This window comes from Tiliqua scincoides, chromosome 8 (assembly GCF_035046505.1).
Source record: "Tiliqua scincoides isolate rTilSci1 chromosome 8, rTilSci1.hap2, whole genome shotgun sequence".
NCBI lineage: Eukaryota > Metazoa > Chordata > Lepidosauria > Squamata > Scincidae > Tiliqua > Tiliqua scincoides.
In genome coordinates, this window is record NC_089828.1 from 12592145 (window position 1) to 12618594 (window position 26450).

The 26450-nt window shown below is 45.9% G+C and overlaps 1 protein-coding gene across 1 annotated transcript in view; it reads left to right on the plus strand.

Moving 5' to 3' along the window:
- The first annotated feature begins 10558 nt into the window (after positions 1–10558).
- The window catches only part of SHC4 (SHC adaptor protein 4), a 54018-nt gene continuing 38126 nt past the window's right edge, over positions 10559–26450 (plus strand). The window contains exon 1 of the mRNA XM_066635427.1: positions 10559–11149. Coding sequence (XP_066491524.1) covers positions 10559–11149 — 591 coding nt within the window. The remainder of the gene's footprint in view (positions 11150–26450) is intronic.

Below are 26450 nucleotides of genomic sequence, written 5' to 3' on the forward strand. Positions count from 1 at the left end.
CGTCGCAGGAGTTGCCAGAATGTGACTGTGTTCAGCCACGAACTGCCTCAGGGACTCCGGCTCCAGATTTTGCCTCGAGGTTGACTCCTGAAGCCTTTTCCATATCTGGATGTAGCCACAAGGCAGCGGAGGTTTGGGATCAGAGTTTTCCTTCTCTCAGATGAGCTGCCTTCCCAGGCTGACGAGTCCCATCTACCTGGTGGCTGTTTAGTCACCTCTTACGACAAGTACAGGCAAACTGAGGGCCTATTCTAATCCCCAGCCCCCAGGGGATAACCACTGCAACATTTTTTCATGAGTTTCAGCTCTAATTGTGACCTTGTTAGCAGTGGTACCAATGCAAACTGAAGGTTTGCTAGCAGGGGTAGGGTAAGGCTCTACACTGCTAAGCATTCATTAATTACACCTTTTTATTGTACTTCATAGTTAAATTCAACTAAATGTTGGATCAAAAGCTTTTTCTTTCTCTAGATCAGCTAACTGAAAGACCCCACAGGCACATCTCACTTCCTGTGGGGCAGCAATGTGAACTGCTCAAAGTACCTGTGTATGAATGCAAGATTAGTGGAGAAAAAGTGCATGTGTGATGAATTAGTGTTTGTACTAATCACTGGGAATCACTGGCAGCTGCACTGAAAAATTGCTGATGAGAGGCCATGAATGTTCTGCCTGGGGTGTTAAATCTGCCCTGGTCTATTCATACATGCAAACCATTACTTGATGTTGGTTGTCATGGAGTGAATGATATGCATGTGTGAACCAGCTCACTTCAACCTGAAAGAAGGTGAGTTCTGCAATGAATAGTCTGCATTGGCATATTGTATTGCAAAATTTAAACAGGAATGGGATAGTAGTAGGCACTCTATAATGAAACGGGCTCTGGATGTATTGTGTTAATGGGATTTACTCTCCCCCATGATGGTAAATGAAATCTTCTGAAGAGGAATCTCTAAAGAGAGAGACTAATCATTAACAGTCAGTCCAGATTTGTTCTTGCACACGAACTGACTGTACACAGTGTTTCCTGTAGCTATTTATATTAAAGCACTGCTGGTACCTTGAATCCCTTGGGGTGAGGGGGAGAAACTTGAAAGGTTAGAAGCAGCTGAACACCACACAGCTTTGAGTGACTTTTGAGGAGCCTTGAGAATTGGTGGTGGTGTCATGAATGGTGCAGCTGCTGCCAGTATTTCAGTATGGTATGACAAGGACTTGCACATGAGTAGAAGATGCTTCTTTGATAGGTAACAACAGGCTAGAATAATGACTGCCACAAGGTTGTCTCTTGATAAGCAGATTTGGGTCTCCTCCAAGTCTTGCAGTTTACCTAGTTTCCTTGAGCATCATTACATGAGCTTTCTACAGCATACTTTTCTGGTTTTTTTTTTTTTTCTTCCAAAGGAGACTGCTATAAAGACACAGCAGCCTGTGTCTTCCTGACAGCAGCAGACTAATACCCTGACAAAAGCAGTGAGGTGAGCAATAAAGGAAGTAGCTGCTTGAAGATTAGGGTTAATCTTTTAGCAGTCAGGAAATCAGGCCCACCAGTGTAGCTTGATAAAGACCATCAGCTGGCTTTGAGGCTTAAGAACTCCCTGACAGTCCCTTTTGGATCCTGTACATCTATCTTAGGGGATGTGCTGAAGTGTGAGCATCTGGTGACTCCTCCCTTTAGGTGGCCAGTGAAGAAGACAGCATGGACCATGGAGTCTAGAAGAGATACGGTGGGATTTGATCTGAGAGGCTATAGTGAAAAACCTAAGGGAAGTAACTGGTACGTAGTAGCTGTGGATATGACTAGAAGGCACACACAGTTGATGTTGCTTGCAGGAGCATATGCTACCTACCTCCACCCATGCTCAAAGCTGTATATTTACAAACATCACAACAAAAGCCTCCAGTAACTTCTAAAAGAAGCATACACCAGGCAATGCTCTGCCTGGAACATCTTCCATCTTTTTTACATCTTTGTAAACTTGTACTCTTGCTGGAATGGATTCTGGCCAGTGATGGGGGCAGAGGTCTTGGCAATGAGGGAGGGAAGAAAGCAAGCTCCTGACTAAAGCTCATTCTCTGGGAGTCAGGCTGCTTTGCAGGACTTGTATCTGCTCTTGAAGTCCCCTTCCTCCCCAAAAGATTTCACAGTCACAAGAGAGGAGGAGAAGGAAAAGGTACAGGAGATCAGTTTGAAAATGTCAGAGTGTAGAAGTTAATCTTCAATAAGGATTTAAATACACTTAACAGAACAGGCCAGGCAGTGAAGAATGGAGAGAATGTGTGTGGGTGAGATATGTGTGCAGACACTCAGCCCCCACCCCATACCTCAAAAGCAGGAAGGAACATAGGCGCATACTGTCCATGTTGCATGATATCTCAAACTCATTCTTGCATGCTTCCCTGACCTATTCCCACACCATGCATATAGGATTTCCTGCCAGGCAGTATGGGTAGGAAGTACAGTGGTCTCCTGAAATGTTAGTGGGGGTTGAAGGTGGAAGGATAATGATCAAGAATAGGCTAGAGCTGCTGTTCTCAACCTTTTTCATCTCATGGCACCCTGGAGAGGTGCTAAAATTCTCAAGGCACACCTTTTGGTTTTTGACAAGGCACACTGTGCTGCTGGCGAGGATGGGGGGGCTCAAATCCCCCATTGGCCCTACTACTATGACCCTCCCCCGATTCTTGCAGCGACCGTTCATTGCACACCATTGTGCCCCAGTGCAGTGATTGAAAATTGCTGGTCTAGAGTGATGACCCCTAGCTTTTCAGATGCAGGGCCAGCCCAAGACCTGGCAAAGGTATAATTAAGGCAGAGAGTGAGGGGTTCCTGTCCTGGGTGCACCACAGCGAACACCCCTCCTCCAAGGAGAACCCGCAAGTGATGTCATGAGACACCATGAGGTCACTGTCTCCGGCAGCAGGTAGTATGTTATTCCTCTGCCTCCTGGCTACCAGAAGTCTTGTGCCAGTACCACCCCCCTCTTAGCCAGTGTTGCACCAGCTGCCACCTCCATCTTCTCCTTGAATTCAATAAGGAGCAGAGGAATAGAGCAGCAGAGTAAGTGTGGTAGGCAGGTGAGGGCTGCGGTGCCTTGTGGACAGGCCAGCCCTGAGTGCACGAGAGTCTTCAGATAAGGTTTCATGCAGACTCATGCTAGCTGCAGGACAGATTTCAGTTTGCACCAAGGGCTTCTGGGACACAGAAGCAAAATGGCTTAGTCCTCTACCCTGCCCCTTGTTTTGCTAAACATCCAGCATGAAGCAGACTTCTGGAGAATTCAGGGGCTTGCTAACTACTTTATAAGAGTTGGTCCTAATAAAGTCCTTTCTTGCCTTTTAGGTCCCCCCCCCCCCCCAATAGACCAGCATGGCTACCTCCCATTTTTAGGAGAAGAGAGTTGTGCACAGAAAAAGGCTGAATTCCTATATCGCATAAACAACCAGCCAAACATTAGGCAGAATGTCTCTAGTTCTAAAAAATATTGTTTCAGTATTTGCCTAGGGAAAGCTGACAGAAGTGAAGCAGTGCTTGTGTCTAAAAAGCAACAACCGGCTCCTGCGTGCATTTTCCCATCTCCTCGTGGGGGTGCCAACACATGTCATTCTGATCACGATTGCTTCCCTTTGATTGGGCTTTATTTTTTTTTTTTTAAAGACTTTCACAAGGAATGCATTTTGCATGAGCAGGCTCCTAACGTGATTCTAGACTTCTGCACTGAGCAAAACCAGCCCTGGCAGCGGCACATGCCTCTCGGCTCCTGGTCCGCCCTTCACTCACAAGGCAGCAAATGTGACTGCAGTCTGTCTCACCCACACAGTGAGAATTAACATGAGCAAATGCATGTGACGGGAAGCCTCCACTGCAGTTTAAAGCTCTCCTGAGGAAGAAGTCAATAAAGCCTGTTGTTGCTCCCTTCTCTGCGTGGTGGGAAGGTTTTTTTTAAAAGAGCCTTTGGAGAAAAGAGAGGATTTGTTCTCTCTTTTTGAAGGAGAGCATGTTGCAATATCTGGTGATAGTCAGTATAACCTGCTTGCAGATGTCAGGAGGAGAGGTTCGACACAACAGCTAGCCAAGCCAGGACCCCCTTTGGTAGCATCTCAGTTTTAATTCTTAGGGCTTTAGTTCTCTGGTCATCTTTTCAAAGAACACAGCCAGATACCTTGCAATTTTAGTTGGGGGGCTGGGCGGGGCAGTTGGTTGCATAAGTCAATGGCTGTAGTAGATGAAAAAGGCAATAATGTGAGAAGAGTGAAATGCTGCAAGAACTCAAGTGTAGACTCTAAATAAGATTATTGCCACCGTAGCACACAAATAGACCATATAATAAACTTATAGTTTAATATTGTGCATAATAGACTTAATTCAGATTTATGTACAAGGCAGTGGTCAAGTATATTGGCAACCTTCAGTCTCGAAAGACTATGGTATCGTGCTCTGAAAGGTGGTTCTGGCACAGCGTCTAGTGTGGCTGAAAAGGCCAATCCGGGAGTGACAATCCCTTCCACACTGGGAGCAAGTGCAGTCTGTCCCTGGTCTGTCTCCCTGGCTATGGGCCTTCCTTCTTTGCCTCTTTGCCTCAGACTGTTGGCCAAGTGTCTCTTCAAACTGGGAAAGGCCATGCTGCACAGCCTGCCTCCAAGCGGGCTGCTCAGAGGCCAGGGTTTCCCACTTGTTGAGGTCCACTCCTAAGGCCTTCAGATCCCTCTTGCAGATGTCCTTGTATTGCAGCTGTGGTCTACCTGTAGGGCGCTTTCCTTGCACAAGTTCTCCATAGAGGAGATCCTTTGGGATCCGGCCATCATCCATTCTCACGACATGTCCGAGTCAACGCAGGCGTCTGTTTCAGAAGTGCATACATGCTAGGGATTCCAGCATGTTCCAGGACTGTATCCTAACCCCCCAGTTGAAAATTTTTTTTAACAGGATGGACCCAAACGCATTATTATTTATTTAAAAGATTTATCTCCCGCCTTTCCTATGCCGAAACAAATGCCCAAGGTGGCTTACAAAAACCACATTGCAGTAGCATTGTTTCTTGGGGCTGCTCCTTATTCCTTATAAAGTAAGCCCTATTTCTTATAAAGTAATTGGTTCCCATGGCCTTGATTAGAAGATGAAGAGATGCAGACTGACACCCAGTCTGGAGTTATGTACACAATTCAGCAACACACATGACTTTATTTTTTTCATCACGGTCCCTTATATCAGGAACATATTTAATGTACAGTTTCCCATGCCATAAATGCCACACCAACCATTCATGAGACTGGCAGTTTTGGAGATGCCACTTTTTAATATGTTGCAAAAGCGATACCTTCTGTTTATGTGTTAGGTAATATATACTGGCATGGGTTCTTGGAAAAGGATCTGCACTGGAATGAAGACTGTTGCCATCTTGTCTCCACCTCTTGCTGCTGCTGTGGATGACTCTTGTGGCCCAATGGAGAATAACCCCCCTCCCCCCACTTAAAGTATCATCAGCTGCCAGCTTTTCCTGGTGGCCATTTTGGAGGGCATCTTGTTTTGGTGGCCATCTCTTTCGGTGGACATCTCTTCATCAGGCCAGCCTTGTCCTTAAGAGCCAGCCATCACTTGATGATTTACTGTTTTTCAATTGTGCATAAAGTGCTTTGAAAGGCCTTGGCCTAAAAAGTGATATGCAAACACCACAAGTCAATAAATAAACATAAGAAAGTTGGCAGAGTTCTTGGGCTTCTCATAGTAAACAAGCAAGTTGCCTCTTACTACCGGCTGATAGAGGCCACATGGCCAAAGGGTGTTCTTCAGGCTGAAGGTCTTTTATGCCCTGTTTGCTATACAACTGCATCAGATAAATATAAGCATAAATAATTCAATATGACATGGAGGACTTGCAAGAAGGAGCTGCAGCCGCATGACCTCTGGCCTTGAGAGGAACTTTGGCTCCAGTGATGGCTTCAAAGAGGCTCACGGCTACTTTATGCACTCTTCCCTTCCAATAACCACTCCTTGGAGGAACTTAGGGCCCAATCCTATCCAACATTTCCAACTCCAGTGTAGGCACTATGCAGCCCCATGGAAAGAGAACACATGTTCCCATACCTTGAGAATGCCCCAGTGACTGCCCCTCCACCACAGGGTGCAGCGCACACCCCACTGGCACAACTGCACCAGGACTGGAAAATTGGATAGGATTGGGCCCTTAGTTCCAGCAACAAATTGATCAAAATTCCAAATTCCGAAACAAAGGCTGCAATCCTATCCACATATTGCTGGGAGAGTAAGGGCACAATCCTAATCATCTTTCCAGCACTGGCATAGCTGTGCCAGTGGGGCATGTGCTGCATCCTGCAGTTGGGGGGCAGACATTGAGGCCTCCTCAAGGTAAGGCAATGCTTGTTCTCTTACCTTGGTGTTGCATTGCCCTTACGTCGCTGCTGGAAAGTTGGTTAGGATTGCGCCCTAAGCCTCAATGAGACTTAGTCCTGAGTAAGTATGCCATGTACAGGATTGCGATGAAAGAGATTTAAGCCATCTGCATTCCAGGACATACTGGTGGCTGCTCTGGTTATCATGAGTTCTTTTGGACACGGTGCCACATTTATTGGTTTTTCCCTATACAAGTGCAGGGGGGAACCGAAAATGGCACCGGAACACCTGAAATCCAAACATCAGGCAGAGAATGAATGCAATAAGGTTTAAAATGTGGGCCCCTTTTCTTCAACTTGATTCAGATGAATGACTACACTTTGTAAACAACAGTGAGGAAACGAGCTAAATGAAGGGAATGGTAACCGTATGCTCAAGGGCTGTTTGAAACTTCAACTTGCCTTTTTCAATTTGAAAAAGAGCTTTTATCACTTCCTCCTACTTCTACTAAGGCTTTTTCCTCCCCTTGTTTTGGCAGAGAACATTCAAGCAATGTTGCACCAGCTTTCTATTTCTGATTGTTTCTTTCCTTTTTTTTTTTTTAATAGAAGAGCTTTTGAAAATCTCGTTTCACATGTGCTACACCCTGTGACTTACTAAAACAGTGTGTTATTATGCATCTCCTCCTACACCACAAACCCACTCTCTGGTGCCTCTAGGTAGGTGAGTCTTTCTTTGATGCTTTTCAGTTCCTTTGCATGCCAACATCATTGGGAAGATGAGAAAGGAAAACTTTCACAAAAAGTCCTAACAGATGAACATTACAGTATCGGCATTAAAAGAAAAGCCATGGTGCTGGGATAATGTAAGCCCCTCACAAGGTACCCAAAATGCCAAGAGTGGATTAGCTACCATGTTGGATGCTAGATAGATAACCCTCCCAGCTGGGATCTCTGCTATGATAGAGTTTGGATGTAACATCCTAACACAAAAAGGCTTGACATATAAGCATGGAGAGGTACCTATTTTTGTCAAGATACTCTGAGACCACCGAGCTAGTCTGCACCAACAACATGCCATTTTAAAGGTCATGGTGTGCTGACAGAGATGGGGGAGGTTCAGTTTCACACAGGTTTCTCCTGAACCTCCATACCCCAAAGACATCTCCTTACTAGGCCAAGGCTGTCATGTCTCCATGACATCAGAGAAGGCCAGGCAATGGCAGCTGTATGTTTGGCAAATCTGGCCAAACATACCAGAGCAGTGGTACCAGAGCAAACATACCAGTGGCAAAATCTGGCCACTGACCAGAGCAGATTAACCTTTTAGAGAGATGTAGAGAGAAAGAGGTTATAAGTAAGAGGGCGGGGAGGGGGGTTGGATGGTATGCCTGTTGCACCACCAAGCTTGATACTCATTCTGTATTATGTGAATTTTTATCTGTTCTGACCCAGACCCTAAAACCGTCTGATAGCAACTCCCCAGACTCTGAGCGCATGCTTCCCAGGAGGTTTCATAGCCTCTGAATCTGCTAGATGTGAACTATGAAACTGAATATTTATGTCATTTAAAGAAATGAAGAGTTTCCAAATCTGGAGGGGAGGGGGCAGTTTAGGCTTTCCAGAGCCCAAATCCAGCCATCCACTACCTGAGGGAAACTAAGGAAAGAAGAAAGAAAGGTTAAAGGTAGAAGACAAAAGCACAACGTCAAGACAACGCCACCACATTCCCAAGCCTTCAGTCTACGATGCTACCTGTTTAAATTAACCACATCTCTAGAGGGGTAGAGTCTTTTCTAATCGCTGTTGACAACATCTACCTCTCTTGGAAGTGCTTTCAGGTTGGCACAAGTTTTTCTTTTAGCCATGAACTCTGGACCTGTTTTTTGCTACCAAATGAGATGATCCAAAAGTTCTCCCCTGTAGACTTCAGAGAATTGCATCATAGACTAAGTCACACACTGTTTTTGCTAAGTAAGAGCCAGTGTATTCTTGTCCATTCTTATGTTCTTCTGGGAGTCTCTGGACTAGAGAGACTCTAGTCTTGCTCTGTATCACAAGCCTTATGCAAGCACCTTGAGGTTCCATTTGGTGATATCTACTGCAAGGTTATTCACTACAGTACATCAGTCCGGAGCTTCCTTGGAAGTGCACTGGAGTTAAATGAACATTACTAACGTGCACTGAAGTGCATCCTATCTGTTTTTCTTTCATTGTCAATGTGCTAAACTGGGCTGGTTAAAGCAGCCAATGCATGTGTCCTGCAGAAGTCAGGGGCAATGTTTCAGTGTGCCTTGATCCCTGAAATGACAGGTATTTGAATGAGCCCAGCTATGGACCAAACCCACAGCTGAGAAATGCAACGTGAGTGGGAAGTTAAGGCTGCACAGTTTTGAACCAGATAGGGCTTACGGTTGCATAAATACTTCATGGACAATGTCTGGTGGAATCTCAGAAGGCATTAGGACTGGTCATTGGTCAGGGTAGAATGTTTCAGTTTCTTCCTGCCCTCTATCAGGCATAGAGACTAACAATCAAAATGAGCGCATATGTATACAATATTTGCATCATTTATACAGGAACAAAATTCAGTGTTTTTTTTGGCACAGATTTTGGATTTTTTTTTAATGCACAGCCCCAGTAATGAGCAGGTCAGTTGCTCAGTTTGATGCAGCTTTGTATTCCTCCCTAATGGCTAAGGCTGCTAGCAGTTTCAGAGGATGCAATGTATTTTATTGCACTGCTTACTCAGATCCTGACTTCCTGTGTGCTCAGTCGTTTGCAGTTTTCATCATGTCTTTGGAGTAAATTTGATAGGCACAGGAAGTGTCATTAGATATTGAACCAAGAGTCAATAAAAAGGAACTCCATTGCTAAGAACGAGATACATCACTGCTTCCCCCCAGGGTTTTAAAACATATGAACTAATGTTAGTGGAAAACATTTTTCCCCCCCTAACCTGCTCATGCTGCATTGCAGGAAAAAGAAGCACAGAAACACGTTTTTCTCAACAGCAACAAAAGAAAGAACAAATGAAAATGAATTAGAAACTGCAGTGATTGATGTCTTCATCCATTCACTACCTCCCAGTACATTAAGACTGCCCCCATCACCAAAAGTCACATTTCGAATGGCTACTAGTTTAGTGTATTTATGGTGCATGAGTCATCAAGCTTTCTCCTGATTGGCTGAAAATTAAACACCCCTGGGACTGTCAGTCAGTTACAGCCATTCTCAGCTTCATTCACAGATTTATTTAGCTTGCACACAGTGAAATTCATTCAGAAAACTTCATTCATAAAAACTGCAACCTTCTCCTGCTCTCATCTTTCATAGAAAATAAGCTACCATGACCTGGCTACTGAGGAAAATCTACTGATGACTCAAAGGCTTCCAGAGATGCTTCTCTATAATGTTTCCCTTGATTGATGATGAATCTGAAGATCTGAAGTAAAATTGTACCGGATCATAAATCTTTTTGGAGTATTTTTGGATATTATAGTGCTGAAGGAACCTTTCAAGAATTAGCCAGGTTTCTATTGAGAGCAACCGAGCTACATCCACAGAATTATTTTACGTGGGATTTTCCCCCCTGTATTCTTTGTGTGAATATAGAATTTTCAAAATTGCAGATTGCAGATAAGTAATATATATTTTTCAACAGAGTAATTCAGTATAAAAATGCTAAGAGCAAGGCTAAGGAAAGATCTTTTTTTTTTTTTTTTTGCTGATATAAGGATAGAGATTTCAGCTCTTGTGTAGTGTTTTGATATGAAATAGTAATTTTCTTTCTTTCTCTCTCTCTCTCTCTTTTTAACTGCATCCAAGGCTATACTATGAATGATACAGGGCTACAGCAATGAATGTTCAAGGCTGAGGACAATTTAGAGATTGCTTGCTTATGAACGCAGTAATGGGGTACAGATCTTCAGATTAAACAGCTGTAACTCTCTTTTGATTTACCTGTGTGTGTATTTCATTCACACTTTGTTTCCAATAGCCCAGATGTCCGGGCAGAGCGAAACTGGGTTTATTAAAAGGAAGAAGCCAGTTGGGAAGCTGTCAAGAACACCGACAGCAACCAAATCGGCTCTCTTATTTTTCGTGTTCAAAATTGTTCTGGTTTGCTTAATTCCATATTACTTTCTCTCATTCATAAGAAGGCAGCCAGTTTAGGCAGAGAGGCTTCAACGACTGAACTTCGAAGGCTATGAGAGAACGCATTCCACACAGCCACAGTGGACACATACTGTATGTAGGACTGTTGAGAGACCCCGGGATGCTTCACAGGGCTAAGTATAGCCGTTTTAGAAATGAGTCTATCACATCATTTGAGGAAGATGCACAAAGTGGACCACCTCTACATCTTAAAGGCTCTTCGTCTTCTCATTCCTCAATGCCTACCATGCCCATTGAAGATGTCGCCATAGGGACGCCAGAGAGCTCCATCGCTTTCTGCACATTGATACCTCGCATGGCTAACATTAAGCTGGCCAACCCTTCCACGCTCCCAAGCTTAAAGAACTTCTGCTTACGGACTAAAGAGGTGCCGAGAATTAAACTCACAGAATGTGTCACTGTTCCGAGCAGCCCGACCTCCCCAGAAATCAGCCTCACCAGCTGCCTGTCCAGTCCTTATCCCCAGGGAGACGTGGACAAGTCACTGAAGGCAATTGCAAACATTCAGGAGGGCAAATGTTTGTTGGGCTCTGAGGAATCTGCTTTCATAACCAAACAGGGCAAAGACCTTGGGCAGAGGGGCGAATCCAGTTTGGAGACTGGGATATCGTATGCTGTACGCGTAAGTAGATTCTCAAGGTTTTCCTTTTTTCTGGAACTGTGATTAGAAGGTCAATTTTTAAAAGATTTTTACAAAAATGGTACACAAAATCTATGCAATGCTTTGGAGTGTTCAAAAACACTTCACATACATTATCTCAAGCCTTACAATTACTCTGTGAAATAGGCCAGTAGTATTATTCCCATTTTACAGATGTGGGGACTGAGGCTAATACAGAAGGCCACCTTAATGGCCTTGCTTAAGAAGGCCACCTAATGAGCTCAAGGTTGAATCGAAATGTGATCAGGGAATTTCCAGACCCACAGATCAGACATGAGCCTTAATATCATGGATGGGCAGGCTTCGTGCTTTCAGGATCTAATCTGAAAAGCCAAGAGCAAAATGGTGGCTCAGATGTGTCAATTACCTGTTGTACCCCATGGGCCATACTTGGTACACACATACAAATTGACATGCGAGATACTTGGACAAGTTTCTGCAGGAAAAATCCATTACGGGTTACAAGCCATGATGTGTGTGCAACCTCCTGGTTTTAGAAATGGGCTATGTCAGAATGCCAGATGCAAGGGAGGGCACCAGGATGAGGTCTCTTGTTATCTGGTGTGCTCCCTGGGGCATTTGGTGCGCTGCTATGCGATACAGGAAGCTGGACTAGATGGGCCTATGGCCTGATCCAGTGGGGCTATTCTTATGTTCTTATGGATCAAGAATTCAAATTCATGACTCTGAAACCTGGCCAACATAGCTGTACAAAGACATGCTCAAAAAAGTATTACTCTTATAGGTGAGGAACACTGAAAAGGATAAGAGATTAAACCAGGCCACTCATCACAGAGTTTGTGTGTGTGTGTTTTGCAATTTTTCTTACTATGCTTAAACCAGTGGTTCTTAAACTTTTTAGCTCCAGGACCCACTTTTAAAAAGGTCACTCTATCGGGACCCACCTAGGTTTACCAGACTTTTAAGGAAGATCTAGAAAGAAATAATATTTTATTTGTAAGTAATAATAACCAGAAAAAAGACCCTCAAACTTTATATATTTACACATGGTTGCAAACTGCAGGAGCTCAGCTCCTTGCAGGGCAGTCAGCAGCTATCTTGCAAACTGCAGGAGCTGAGCTCTTTGCAGGGTAATTAGCAGCCACAGTATCTGATTTTTCAATAGCCTCAGGGTTTGAGGCAATTAGTTATCTGATCTTTCCATCACCCTTTGGCGATCTACCAAAAATCAGGTCAGGACTCAACAGTGAGTTCCAACCCACAGTATGGGAATGACTGGGTTAAAGCATTATGAGTCAGAAGCCCTTGCTGACCTCCACAAATCACCATATTTATCAATAAATTTGCCAATAGATCCCAATCTACCTACTACCTGTCCATCTTTACACTCCATTAGTATTTTTCCTATTTCATCGGGTCCTGGCTGGATTATGACACAAAACATAAAAGCTTGAAAAACATGCCAAACTCTAAGGGCATTATTTTTCATACATTACGCAAAAAGAGCCTTTGAACCACTCTTGTGCCTATCAACATGTGTGAACATTGTTCATGTAGAAGAGAAAGCAGAACAGAGCTATATTTAAATCAGATGCACATTTTAGTCACTGAAATATGACATTTTAGTTACATGAGTGGGAAATGATGCCAAAAATGTGTCATGGGGAGAAACAGTCTGACCAAAATAATACTTAAGAGCCAGTCCTATGAGCCACTAGGCTGACGTGCCCTGGGGCAGGTTGAAGGAAGGGAATAAATGTCAGAATGACATGATACTACTATCACATCATTGAGGTCTGCATGCTTGAATTTTCAAATGAAAATATCAGCCATGAGGTGTCCTGATCTGGACTGGGACCATGTTGTGTGTGTGTGTGTGTGTGTGTGTGTGTGTGGGACTTGACTCCCCCCACCCCCGCATGGTTCTGATCTGGATTGAGCCATCATCTCCCAAACTAAAAAGAAAAAGAAACATTCCCCCAAAGGGGGGGGGGAATCTCTTATTGGTACCAGTAGGACCTTCTTTCCCCCGGAGCAAATTACTGTAGGTACAGCTGGTGTCAGTACAAGGCGGCCTTGGGCAAGTGCTGGTGGCCTGTCCCAGGAGCTCACTGCTGATGCCTTCTTTGGGGAGGATGGGGCCAAATCCTTAAACACTCCTTTTTCTGTGATGATGGTGGATGCTGTTTTCCTTCATTCTTGGTGGGCCAGCAGCAATAATGTTCTAGCTCACAGTGGTTGCCTGACCTCCCCACCCCCATACTTAATATAGTTTTACATGGGGGTGTCAACTTACTAACACCTTATTACAGCAGTTCTCAAATTTTTAGCACTGGGACCCACTTTTTAGAATGACAATCTGTCCAAGACCCACCAGAAGTGATGTCATGGTGGAAGTGATATCATCAGGCAAATTAAAATAAGTATAAATAGGTAAAATAAAACAAATAAATAGACAGAAGCCAGCCCTGTTCCTCCAAGTGAATTTCCCTTGTAGCCTGCCTGCAATAACACCCCACCCTCCAAAATCAGTAAGGTTTTCAGCCCTACCCGGTGCCCAGTTCAATTTAAGAAATTCTGTTTAAACCAGGATCCAACTGGCTTTGCAAGTCTCAAAAAGGTTCACCTTATCAGCACTCTCTTTCACCTGATCTTTCACACCACCCAAGGCACGTTTGCTTACTCACGAGTAAATGTGACCATGAGGCTTAGTTTTGCTTTCCATAGGGCTCAATACATTCATTTGCTTGGAGGGAGGGACTTCTTTCTCAGGTGTTTTTGGGAGCTGCATTCATTGCAACAGGACCATGCTGGTGTCGCCTACTCACAAGTAAATGTGAGGGCAAGTGTTGTAATGGCTGAAGAAGAAGATCTGGTGTGCCCTCACATTGAAAACAGCTGCTGTAAGGAAACCATTTGTGGGTCTTTATGCTGAAGAATTATCTTTATATATATATGTGAAAAGATAATATAAGAATTATATATATATATATATATATATATATATATATATATATATATATATATATATATATATGTTTGGTGGAATTTCCCCTAAAGATGTAGCACCTGGTGAGCTAGTTTCCTATTTATGTGCTGTTTCTTTTCATTCTTTCACTTCCTACAGCAAAGGGATCTTGCTGCATCAGTGATTTCTCGAGAAACACATTTTCCACTCCCCACCTCTCCTCTGCCTGCCATCTGCCTGCATATGTTTCATTTCTGTCCTAATATGGCAGAACATGCACACTGAGCTCTGAAACTTTTAATAAAAAGCCAGAACTATGAAACAATGAGCATTTTTAACTGAAAACTCTTTCAGGCCATTTTTGCATAGGAGAAAAGAGCAGACAGATAGGCGATGAACAAACTGTTCTGCAAATGCTCTAATGACACAAGCCATTTCTGCCCAATGTTGCATGTACAGGACAGGGATCAAATGTGTACACCTGTGGACTGGGCAGAAATGGATTAAAGGAACTCCGCTACTCAGAGCAGTTTCATCTGGTTCCCCTAACTCAAGGGTGCGCTGGGATGGCTGGTTCAATAAAGCTAACTCTAGACCAGGGTTCTCTAAACTCTAAACAGGGCTGCATCAAATATCCGGTACAGTGTTGAGGGCCAGAAAAAAAAAATTAAATAATAAAATTTAAATTAAAAAGAGATGGAACTTAGATGAACAAAAAAATGAATGGGCTCAAATGCCCAGCACCAACACAGCTCAAGAAATAAAGCACACATTTAAATGTATGCCCATTCCCCCACCCCACAAGTACAACTCTGGTTGTGTTTGATCAACTGTGCCAGAGGCTCCCAGGGATCAGAGGCTGGCCGCAGGCCGCATCTGGCCTCCAGGCCGGGGTTTGGAGACCCCTGCTCTAGACAGAGGATTATTTTTGGTTGTTAGGTACTCCGATTCAACACAGCAGACTCAAGCTGAAAGGGGGGCTATGCCTCCGACCCCTGAGCTGCTCAGACAGGCAAATTGGAAGTGGTTTGGCAAAGCTCCATCTCTTTTAACAAATACCTGATGGGCAGAAATTGAGCAGGCCAAGTGTCCTTAGCACAGAGGTGTGTGGTGTGGAAAGTTAAAACTCATTTGTGTTTGGCAGCCATTAATAGAGGTGTTTGAAAACTCAGAAGTAAGCCCATTGTGTTCAGTAAGACTTAGGTTGTGTAGTAATCCTGACTTACTCACTGGAAACAAACATCTCTAGCTGTTAAAGGTTAAGAGAAAAGTCTTCCACCTGAACCACAGGTGGCACAGTCCAACTAGGAAGCTGGCCAAGAATTGTTCTGCAAAGCAATCTATTGATTTTGCTCATTGTCGTTCAGCATCAATGCTGTGTGTTGTATCTGCATTGTGTGCTTCAGGGACTGTTCTTTCCATATCAACCAGCCCAAGTGCTGACATGGCCCAGGACCAGCCCAAGACTTCCTGATGGGTGAGACGGCATGCTAAATGCCATCCCCTTCTCCGATGATGTATAAGCCTCTCCTCCCCCCCCCCACTTGCCAATGTTCTAGTTCAGCGCTCTCCTTCCCTCCACATTTCCACTTCCTCTCGGCCCCCTTCTTCCTTTTTCAATCCAGGAACTGGAAGGAGAAGGAGAAGCAGTGGAGGCAAGTAGGTGGACAGAGATGGGTACCCCCCACCAATCTGCTTCCTGAGGCAGCCGCTTCAGTTGGCCTCATGGATGGGCTGGCCTTGATGGCACCCTAGATGAGATCGGGCATGTGCAGGGTAACAGCTGCTGCAGCTACTCGGAAGCTAAGCAGGGTCAGGCCCGGTTAGTACTTGGATGGGAGACTGCCAGGGAATACCGGGTGCTGTAGACTTACACCATAGTCTTTCAAGACCGAAGGTTGCCAACCAGAGGGCAGAGCTCCTCTACTTTTAATAGTTGTGTAAAGCTGAAATTTTGGCCCCTGGGCTTGTCACATTATAACTCTGCAGGGGTGAGAAAAGACTCCTAAAAGAGTCTTAAACTCAAAGGAGTTTACATTGACTCATCCACGTGCAAAAAGTCTTAAACTCAAAGAAGTTTAAGATTCTTTGCACGTGGATGAGTCAATGTTCTGCAAAGCAAGGCATCTTCCAAAATTAGAATAGGTAGGCTCATCCTTAAGATATTTCTGTCTCCACTGTGCCATTAGATTCAGCAGCAGGAAAACAACAACAGCCCCAAGCCCCCAACGTGATCAGGAGAGCCAGTTCTTTCCCTGTCTCTTCTTGATGCTCAGTCAGTTTCCCCAGAATAGAGGTGAGCGTCAATCAATAGTCTGAATCCTGGGATCTCCCCCAGCCCAGCTTTCAAAGGCAGGTGCCTCATGTCACTTTTTGAACCTTCAAGCTGCTGTGCAAGGATGCAAGATAGACACCATGCACTTCTCATTTTTTTTTTTTCTTGGTGGCAATTCTTCTAGGGATGGTATTTAGAAGTCTTGTCTTCTCCAGCTTCTTAGAAAAATTTGAACTGTTGTATGGCCTGCCCTTCTCTCTCTCTCTCTCTCTCTCTCTCTCTCTCTCTCTCTCTCTCTCTCTCTCTCTCTCCCCCTCTCCCCCTCTCTCTCTCAGCATGTGTGTGTGTTGTGCTAGTTTTGTCTACTGCACATAAAAGCCCTACAGTGCGAGTTCTTTCCATTCAGATTGGTCTTCAAGTTAGCTTCACATTACTATTAAACCATACAAAAATGCATATTAAAGCAAGCTGAACACAACAGAAACTAGCATCCAAAACATAGAGGACAGCAGCTCATAAGAACATAAGAACAGCCCCACTGGATCAGGCCATAGGCCTATCTAGTCCAGCTTCCTGTATCTCACAGCGGCCCACCAAATGCCCCAGGGAGCACACCAGATAACAAGAGACCTCATCTTGGTGCCCTCCTTTGCATCTGGCATCTGACAACCCATTTCTAAAATCAGGAGGTTGCGCATATACACATCATGGCTTGTACCCCGTAATGGATTTTTCCTCCAGAAACTTGTCCAATCCCCTTTTAAAGGCGTCCAGGCCAGACGCCATCACCACATCCTGTGGAAAGGAGCTCAAAGAAGAAGCAGGGAGATTCTGTTGTTTGTCATCAAAGGCTCGGGAGTACTGGCCTGTTCTAGTCTGGTACTAGATGTGGATGCCAGGCAAATGAGCCTGGGAAGGGCATGCAACCACTGGGACATCATCCCAAAGGTCCTGTCTCTGGTACCTCCCCACCAGATTTCGGAATGTGTGGATACCTGCAGCAGAGCTTCAAATTTTGTATCCCCTGCCTTTTTTACAATGATTGGCAGCCCAATCCTATCCGACCTCCCGCATTCGGGTGCAGTGGTGCCAGCGCGGGCTCTGCTGCACCCTGGCAGGCTCATTGAGGTATTCATCCACCTTACCCTAACTGTTGCAATGGGGCAACTCAGATCCATGCCTGCTAAGCAGCTGGTGGAAGTCCACATTGCTTTGTGTCAATGTATCTGGCCTGGGAAGGGGGATAGGATATGCCCTCCCAGGCTGGATTCGCCCACCCCCTGCCCCCACTTCTGCCCTCCCCCCCACTTTCTTTCATCCCCTGCCTGCCCTTCCTTGCCCTTCCCCTGCCCCTGCACTGCTCAGAGCAACCCTTACCTGCTCTGGCATGCCCTCCATCTGGATCTGGCACTGGTGAGATTGCGCCAGCCTTCCCACCAGTGCCACTAACTTCTGTGCTGTTGCACTGTGCTTACGGCACCTTTGTGACAGCCTGGGCTGGAAGAGAGCATGCTCCGCTCACAGAGGGGGGATAGGGTTGTGTTCACTGGGACTCATCTTACAGGCGTTTATGTGTCTAGGTCCTTGTTTATAGGAATGTGTAGGAATGGTGCATATAGCTCAGTGGAAGAGTGTGTGCTTTAAATGCATCTATGAGGTCCTAAAATCAATAATCCTTGGCATTTCCTGTTGAAAGACTGAAGAAGATGTGCCACAGACATTGGAGAACCATTGATTGACAAAATATATACTGTATTTACAAAATTTTTACCTCACCTTTGTTCAATAGGCACTCAAGGCAGCTGAGGACGCAATCCTAATCTGTGCTGGAACAGGCAGACTGATTGGCCTGTGATGTATCCAGCACAGGTTTGGTGCAGCCTGGGGTGCAACGTGGAGTAAAGGGGTTTCCTTCCCCTTACTCCGACCATTGCTCCTATTTGCAATTTCATGGGCACAAATCTGAGCAGCCTGAGTAAAACCGCTTGGGCCTTGGCCAGGGGTTGGGCTGGTCCCACCCCATCTTGAGCCTGATCTGCCCCCCCGGCCACCTTCCCCCCACCCAGAAACCCCCCTCCCCACCTCCGTTCTTCCCTCCCTCCCTCCCACCTCCCTCTCCCACCCCATGCTGGCCTGCTCAAGCCGCAACAAACCTACCTGCTCTGAGAGTGGGGCCGGCTCCACGAGACCAGCACATATCAGTGCACTGGCCTATTCTCCTCCCAAGTCATTGCAATCATGATTTACAGTACGTTCGCTGGCTGAGAGCCAGCCTTGTGCCGGCTTCGGGGGGGGGGGGGTAGGATTGTGCTGTAGCAAAATCATAAACAAGTACACAGTGCAAAATAAATCAGTAAGAAACTACAAAATTTAACAAAACGTATGAAATAATAAAATGAAATACATTCAAACAGCCAACGTGCAAACAACCAATGCAGATATAAACAACCAATAAGTGGTAATAAAAATGATAGAAGTAACAGCCCACCCACCCTAACCACACAAAAATGCGTCTCCACAATGGTACCATTCCTGTGGAACTTCCTGCCAAGCACCCCATTCTATCAGTGGGAGAGCACATGCTTTGCATACAGAAAGTCTCAAAAAGTAGTTGTTGCATGGACAAATTTTCACATCAGAGAGGCAGTTTTTGGTGGGAAAGCAATTCAAGGTGAAAAAGTGAACCTGTCCTTCCCCAATTCCATCCAGAGCTGTCTCTCACATGGCTGGATATTTTTGGCAAAAAAAGAGGCACTTTTGCTTAGAAGAATGCCACTATAACCTGTGCATGTATAAATGTCATGTTTAATTCTTAGATTCCAAGTCTCTTGAAGCAGTGCAAGGCTGACCCAGAGGCATATCTAGGGCTAGGCCTGAGGGCACATGCCCGAGACACCATGCCAGGGGAGGTGCATGACTGCCCCCCAGACTCCACCCAGTCACCTTGGGGTGCTGCAGGCTTTGCAGGGCCTCCTCCTGGCTTCAGGAAAGGCTCCAAGCAAAGCCCCATCCTCAGGGAGAACATTGTGATGCTGCAGGCTGCACCATGCTTTCTCTTGACATCGAGAAAGGCTTGAATCCTTTTGCAATGCTGGGAGGAGGTGCCAAAGTCCCGTTCCAGGGAGAAGCCAGGGCAGTGATGTCATTCGGTTGTGTGATGTCATGATGTCATTCCCCAGGTGCTGGGGAGAGGCATTATACCTCTGGGCCGGCCCATGCATGAGACCAACTGAAGTGATTGCCTCAGGAAGCAGATTAGTGAGGGGCACTCACCTCTGACCACATCAGGAGGTCTTGGGCTGGCCCTGGGACAGTGACCTGCCATCTTATGCATAGATGGATAAGATGAATACATGTGTACACATGTGAATAGCTGTGTCAAAGGCCCATGCCCATTGAAGGGCCAACCTCACCAGGCTATCTTCTGAACTCTAAGTATTGATGGTAGTGGTGGCATCATGTACACAAATAGGGGGTGGGCAGAGAGTACCATTAGGGAGGCAGTTCATGGCAATCTGTCACTGGCAACCTGGCACTGCCCAGTCATAACTACAACTTCTTCTTCTTCAAGAATATATGTGTTTGTATAGTAGCTTTTAATGTTATCAGACTGGGACCCACCTTTAGCCCCAGCTTATAGTGTGGGACCCAGTTTGATTTTCTAACAGACAGTCAGACACATGCATGCGTGCATGCACATCCTCTCTTTGTGACTTCCCAAACTCTTAGACTTAGCATGAAATTGTGATTCCCACGATGGGGGGGGGGGGGAGAAGAAAGCCATGACAAATTAGTAGACCAGTCTAAGGTGTGTGTATGGGGGGGGGGAATAAATCAACTCCCCCCCTCCAAAGTAAAGCTCCCCCCTGTGCATCCGGGTCTATATTACTTCTATTTCATCTGAGTAATTGGTACATGATCGCAGTTCAGCAATGGAAACATTGGGGGAAGAGATGTACTCCCATTGCTTGTAAAAGAATTATTTTTGATATGTTCTCACTGCCCTTATTTATATATACACACACCCCACCTTTCCTCCAGGGAGTTCAAGGCAGTCTCCCCTGCTGGCACTGACCGGACCCAGAAATGCACAGCTTCCATAAACTTGCTGTATTTTTGCCTTTCTATCTCTCCAAGACTCTCATGGGAAGGAAATGAACTTCAGTGACTCAGTGCTTCTTAAACTCATCTATGATTCAGGAGCTAGGGATTATTTTTAGCTTCTCCCTCTCCTTTTGATCCACTGCACTGGGTGCAAATGTTAATTATAATATCTAAGAAAGAAAACACACACGCACACTCAGAGTGCAGGTGTCTGCTTGAAGACCCTTGTGGCTCCAAATCTTATCAAAGGGATGGATGGAGTGAGTGGGTTGGCAGCTGTTTCATCCACTTCCTTTCACAATTACTCATGATGAGTCATGGGGTTTGTCGTCCTCTGGGTGTCTGACCTGGCACAATTGTACTTGATCCTGGGCTTTCATTGCTGACTCCCTGGATGAACAGATAAGTGATAGGTAGAAGCAAAGCAGTCAGGTATGGCAGGAGGGACTGGAATTATCCATCATGCCCTGTTCTGGAGGGAATCAAGGTGGGACAGATGCTGGGCCCTTGAGGCTGGCAGAGGGCCAAAGGAGGAGGCCTGTTGAAGCTGCAGAAAAACCTAACTTCAGATCACGTGCTTTATTTTCTCTTTGAACTTCACTAGCACAGTGCAACTGAAGGACACTGTTGGTACACACCCTCTAATATTTCACAGATGAAAATAGGGGCATACCTGTAACACTAATCCAGTTCTCATATGAAAGATCACTCCGCAAGCTTCCCTTTCATTATCAAACATTTTAGAAAGCTTTTCAGTGCCTGTTGGTTTGCTATACTCTAGTCTTTCTCAAGATTTGTCCTCTGCTTTACCACTTCATACGGTCCACCAGTTACTTCTGGGTTGGGATGCCAGATGTGACATGACAAACACCAGTAAGAGGCTCAGGGTGAATGGGTGGTCTTTTTTGAGCGTGGAAAAGCATGCTTTGATGCTCTACCACGCCGAGCCTCCTACCGCTGTTTGTTGTGTTGAGTTCCTGGTCTTGCTGCCGGGTGGCAAGTGGCCAGGGGTCCCGCAAGTACCACTAGACGCCACCTCAAATACCACTGGTGGCACCCATACAACTGGTTGAGAAACACTAAGCATGAGAGGCCAGCATTCACGCACAGCAACCAAGGGCCCAGCACCCTCAACAGGCCTCAATGCTGATTGATCCCTGAGACCATCTCTGTGCCCACAGCCTTTGTAGGGTAAGGATGGCAGAGTAACTTTCTCGGAAGGGGGGCAACAGAGGGCAGTTTGCCAAGGACACCCTGAAACCAAGCCTCCTGTCAAGAAGGGAATCTTGGTAAAGATATCCTAGGAGAGAAATGTAAGTCCTATATTATCCACAGTTCACAACAGAGTTTTCGGTTGCCAGATTGTGCGAGAAAAGGCAAGCTGTGTGATGCTGTGGTGCAGCAATGTTCTTGTCTTTGTATTTATATGATTGTGTGCTAGAGACAGGATGCATCCATTTCTCACTAAGGGCCCAGTCCTATCCAACTTTCCAGTGCCAATGCAACTGTGCCAATGGGGCATGCATTGCATCCCATGGTGGGAGAGGCAGTCACGGAGGCCTCCACAAGATGAGGGAATGTTTGTTCCCTGACCTTGGGGCTGCATCGGCACTGGGAAGGTGGTTAGGATTGAGCGATAAGAGACTTCTAGAACCTGTGGGGAGGGACCTGGTCTCTGGGGAATTCCAGCAGCTCAAAAGTTTAATAAAGCATCTGTGTGGGTGCGCGCGCGTGCCAAAAATAGGGACAAATCAGGGCATTCAAAATACAAAATAACACAAATTTATCCAGTACAAAATAACATAATTTTCTTTTTGGAAATAAAAGTAGAACCTCTATATTATTTGCCAGGCTGCTTTAGTCTTATATATACATAACATCTGTTAGAATGATAATATGTTAGTTGTACTTGCCTTCATGGTATAATTAAGACCACGGTCGTTTTATTTTTCTCTGTGTGTCATTTCAATTCACAGGCTCACCGTGCTGTTATTCAAAGGAGTGCCCATTTTTAATTCCAAAATACAGTCACCCAGTTGTTGGACAAATGGTATTCAACGTGACTTGGGACTGTGATTGAGACATTTAGCCAGAGCCCATCTTCGTGTGATGGCAATTTATTTTTATTTTTTTTAAATAAAAACCCACAGTAGCTACAGAGATGGGGCTCCATGGTAAAGTGCATGCTTTGCATGTGAAAAGTTCAAAGTTTGATTGCTGGCGTCTTCAGCTGCGGCTGGCAAATAAGTTTCTCGGAAACGCAGAAGGGTCACAGCCAGTCAGTGTAGACAATACTGGGCCGGGTGCCACTTTCCCTGAAGGAGTGGGGCAATTGGCAGGCAGAGTGAACTGCTGACCTGAGTTCTGCTGCTATGCAATGCTACCCTGCAGGAGACTGGAGACTCTGAGCCACATTAGACATGCATGAAATGTAAGCGTGCTTTCAACCACAAGATCTTAGGATCTTAGGAAAGGGGGGGAGGGCGCAATGGGGAAGGAAAACCCTGGTCAGGACCAGGCTGCACCCCCCCATCATGTTGTTGGCATCCTTCAGTCTTGGAAGACAATGGTATCACGCTCTGAATGGTGGTTCTGGAACAGAGTGTCCTCTCCAGTGCGCGAAGCCTGGGTAAAGTAGATTTGGAGGATAGACTGTTACCCATGCAGCAAATCCCCCCTCTCCACATTGCTGAAATGGTCCAATGGAAAGGCAGAGGCCAATACAGTTGGTTCCAGCGGCGTCGCAGCAGTTGCCAGAACGTGACTGTGTTCAGCCATGAACTGCCTCAGGGACTCCGGCTCCGGATTTTGCCTCGAGGTTGGCTCCTGAAGCCTTTTCCATAACTGGATGTAGCCACAAGGCAGTGGAGGTTTGGGGTCAGAGTTTTCCTTCTCTCAGATGAGCTGCCTTCCCAGGCTAACAGGTCCCATCTACCCCTCCCCCCCAACCACACATTAAAAGATTCACCTGATGTAGTTATTTTCTTTGGAAGCAGCTATTTTCTCAAACAGCTGCTTATGAGGCAAATCAGTGCTCCAGGATGGCAATTTTCACCATTAAAATGATGTGGGGAGAGGGAGAATGAACCTCCCCATCCCTGTGCAGCCTGGTCCCACGAGGGTTGCCCTTCCCAATCAGCCAGTTTTATTTTTAAAAAAGTATTTCAGTAGGAAGCAGCGATGGGGGTGGATCGGGTCCAACAAGCGGGTGGGTTTGGCGGCAGCAGGCTTCGGCTGAATCCAAACCCCCTTTCTGGACCCCGGGCCATGCGGACTTGCGTCAGGAATTTCTCTGGCACAGATCCGATTCCGAGTAGGCCCAGTCAGACCTTGGAGACTTATCCCTGGTAAGGGAACAAATTTTCCCTCCACAATTGACCCCCCCCGCCCGCAACATGCAGTACATGTCGTTTTGGTGTGGCTGCATTGGCGGGGGTGGGGAGGGTGGAGGAAGGACAGGTTTGGGCCCCAGGTCTGTAAAAAGACAAGACTCTGAAAACATAGTGCGCAATGGGCTGGCAACAAAATTGTCTGACCACTCCATAAAAAGTGAGTGAGTGAAGCATAGCAATTCCAGATTCACAGCTAGTCTGAAAGCCAGGACCTCAACGGTAGCATTCTCTGAAGTGCTACCTGTTCCACGCGCAGGGCCAGCTAGGCAGGCGGAGATCAGGGATCTCAATGCGTGGATGAGATGGTGGTGTAGGGAGGAGGGGTTTAGATTCGTTAGGCACTGGGGAACGTTTTGGGACAAGCAGGGCCTGTACAAGAGGGCTGGGCTTCACTGGAACCAGACTGCTGGCGCATAACATTAAAAAGGTGGCAGAGCAGCTTTTAAACTGATCCCTGGGGGAAGGCCAACAGGAGCCAAGGGGCATCCGGTTCAGGACTCTTCATCCCTATGGGACGAGGATGGGGAGGTTAGAGAACAGCAAGACAAGTAGGAGAAGAAATTGGGAAAGGCAGCGTGATGGGATGTGATAGACGGTTTGGCACAGTGAGAGGATGCGGGGACAAAGGAGCGAATAAGCAGCCCATCCTGGGTCATTCCATGTACAAATGCTTTTATGCGAATGCCTGAAGTCTCTGAGCAAAGATGGGAGAACTGGAATGTCTGGTGACAAGGGAAAACATTGACATAGTGGGCATAACGGAAACCTGGTGGAATGCGGAGAATCAGTGGGATACCGTAATCCCGGGCTATAAACTCTACAGGAGGGACAGCAAGGGGCTTGTTGGAGGTGGGGTGGCCGTTTATGTTAAGGAAGGGATAGAATCCAGCTAAGTAGAGTTTGAAGGTGGGCCTGACTCCACTGTAGAATCTCTGTGGGTTAAATTACCAGGCCTGTGGAGCGATGTAATACTGAGGGCGTACTATCGTCCTCCAGACCAGAAATCTGATGGGGACCTTGAAATGAGGAAACAGATCAGGGAGGTGACAAGGAGGGACAGGGTTGTAATCATGGGGGACTTCAATTATCCTCATATAGACTGGGTCAATTTGTGTTCCGGTCATGAAAAGGAGACCGGATTCCTTGACATGCTAAATGACTGTGCCTTAGAGCAGCTAGTCATGGAGCCCACCAGAGGACACGTGACTCTGGATTTAATATTGTGCGGTACACAGGACCTGGTTAGAGATGTCAATGTTATGGAGCCATTGGGGAAAAGTGATCATGCTGCGATCCATTTCGACATGCACGTCGGGGGAAGAATACCGGACAAATCTCTCACAAAAACCCTTGACTTCCAACAGGATGAGGAGGCTGGTTAGAAGGAGGTTGAAAGGGAAGGTAAAAAGAGTCCAATCTCTCCAGAGTGCATGGAGGCTGCTTAAAACAACAGTAATAGAGGCCCAGCAGAGGTGTATACCACAAAGAAAGAAGGGTTCCACTAAATCCAGGAGGGTGCCCACATGGCTAATGAGCCAAGTTAGAGAGGCTGTAAAGGGCAAGGAAGCTTCCTTCCGTAAATGGAAGTCTTGACCAAATGAGGAGAATAAAAAGGAACATAAACTGAGGCAAAATAAATGTAAGAAGGTGATACGGGAGGCTAAGCGAGACTATGAGGAACACATGGCCAGCAATATTAAGGGGAATAATAAAAGCTTCTTCAAATATGTTAGAAGCAGGAAACCCGCCAGAGAAGCGGTTGGCCCTCTGGATGGTGAGGGAGGGAAAGGGGAGATAAAAGGAGACTTGGAGATGGCAGAGAAATTAAATGAGTTCTTCGCATCTGTCTTCACGGCAGAAGACCTCGGGCAGATACCGCTGCCCGAACGGCCCCTCCTGACAGAGGAATTAAGTCAGATAGAGGTTAAAAGAGAAGATGTTTCAGACCTCATTGATAAATTAAAGATCAATAAGTTACCAGGCCCTGATGGCATCCACCCAAGAGTTATTAAGGAATTGAACAATGAAGTTGCTGATCTCTTGACTAAAATATGCAACTTGTCCCTCAAAATGGCCACGGTGCCAGAAGATTGGAGGATAGCAAATGTCACACAGATCTTTAAAAAGGGAAAGAAGGGGGACCCGGGAAACTATAGGCCAGTCAGCCTAACATCTATACTGGGTAAGATGGTGGAATGTCTCATCAAAGATAGAATCTCAAAACACATAGACAAACAGGCCTTGCTGTGGGAGAATCAGCACGGCTTCTGTAAGGGTAAGTCTTGCCTCACAAACCTTATAGAATTCTTTGAAAAGGTCAACAGGCATGTGGATGCGGGAGAACCCATAGACATTATATATCTGGACTATCAGAAGGTGTTCGACACGGTCCCTCACCAAAGGCTACTAAAAAAACTCCACAGTCAGGGAATTAGAGGACAGGTCCTCTCATGGATTGAGAACTGGTTGAAGACCAGGAAACAGAGAGTGGGTGTCAATGGACAATTTTCACAATGGAGAGAGGTGAAAAGCGGTGTGCCCCAAGGATCTGTCCTGGGACCG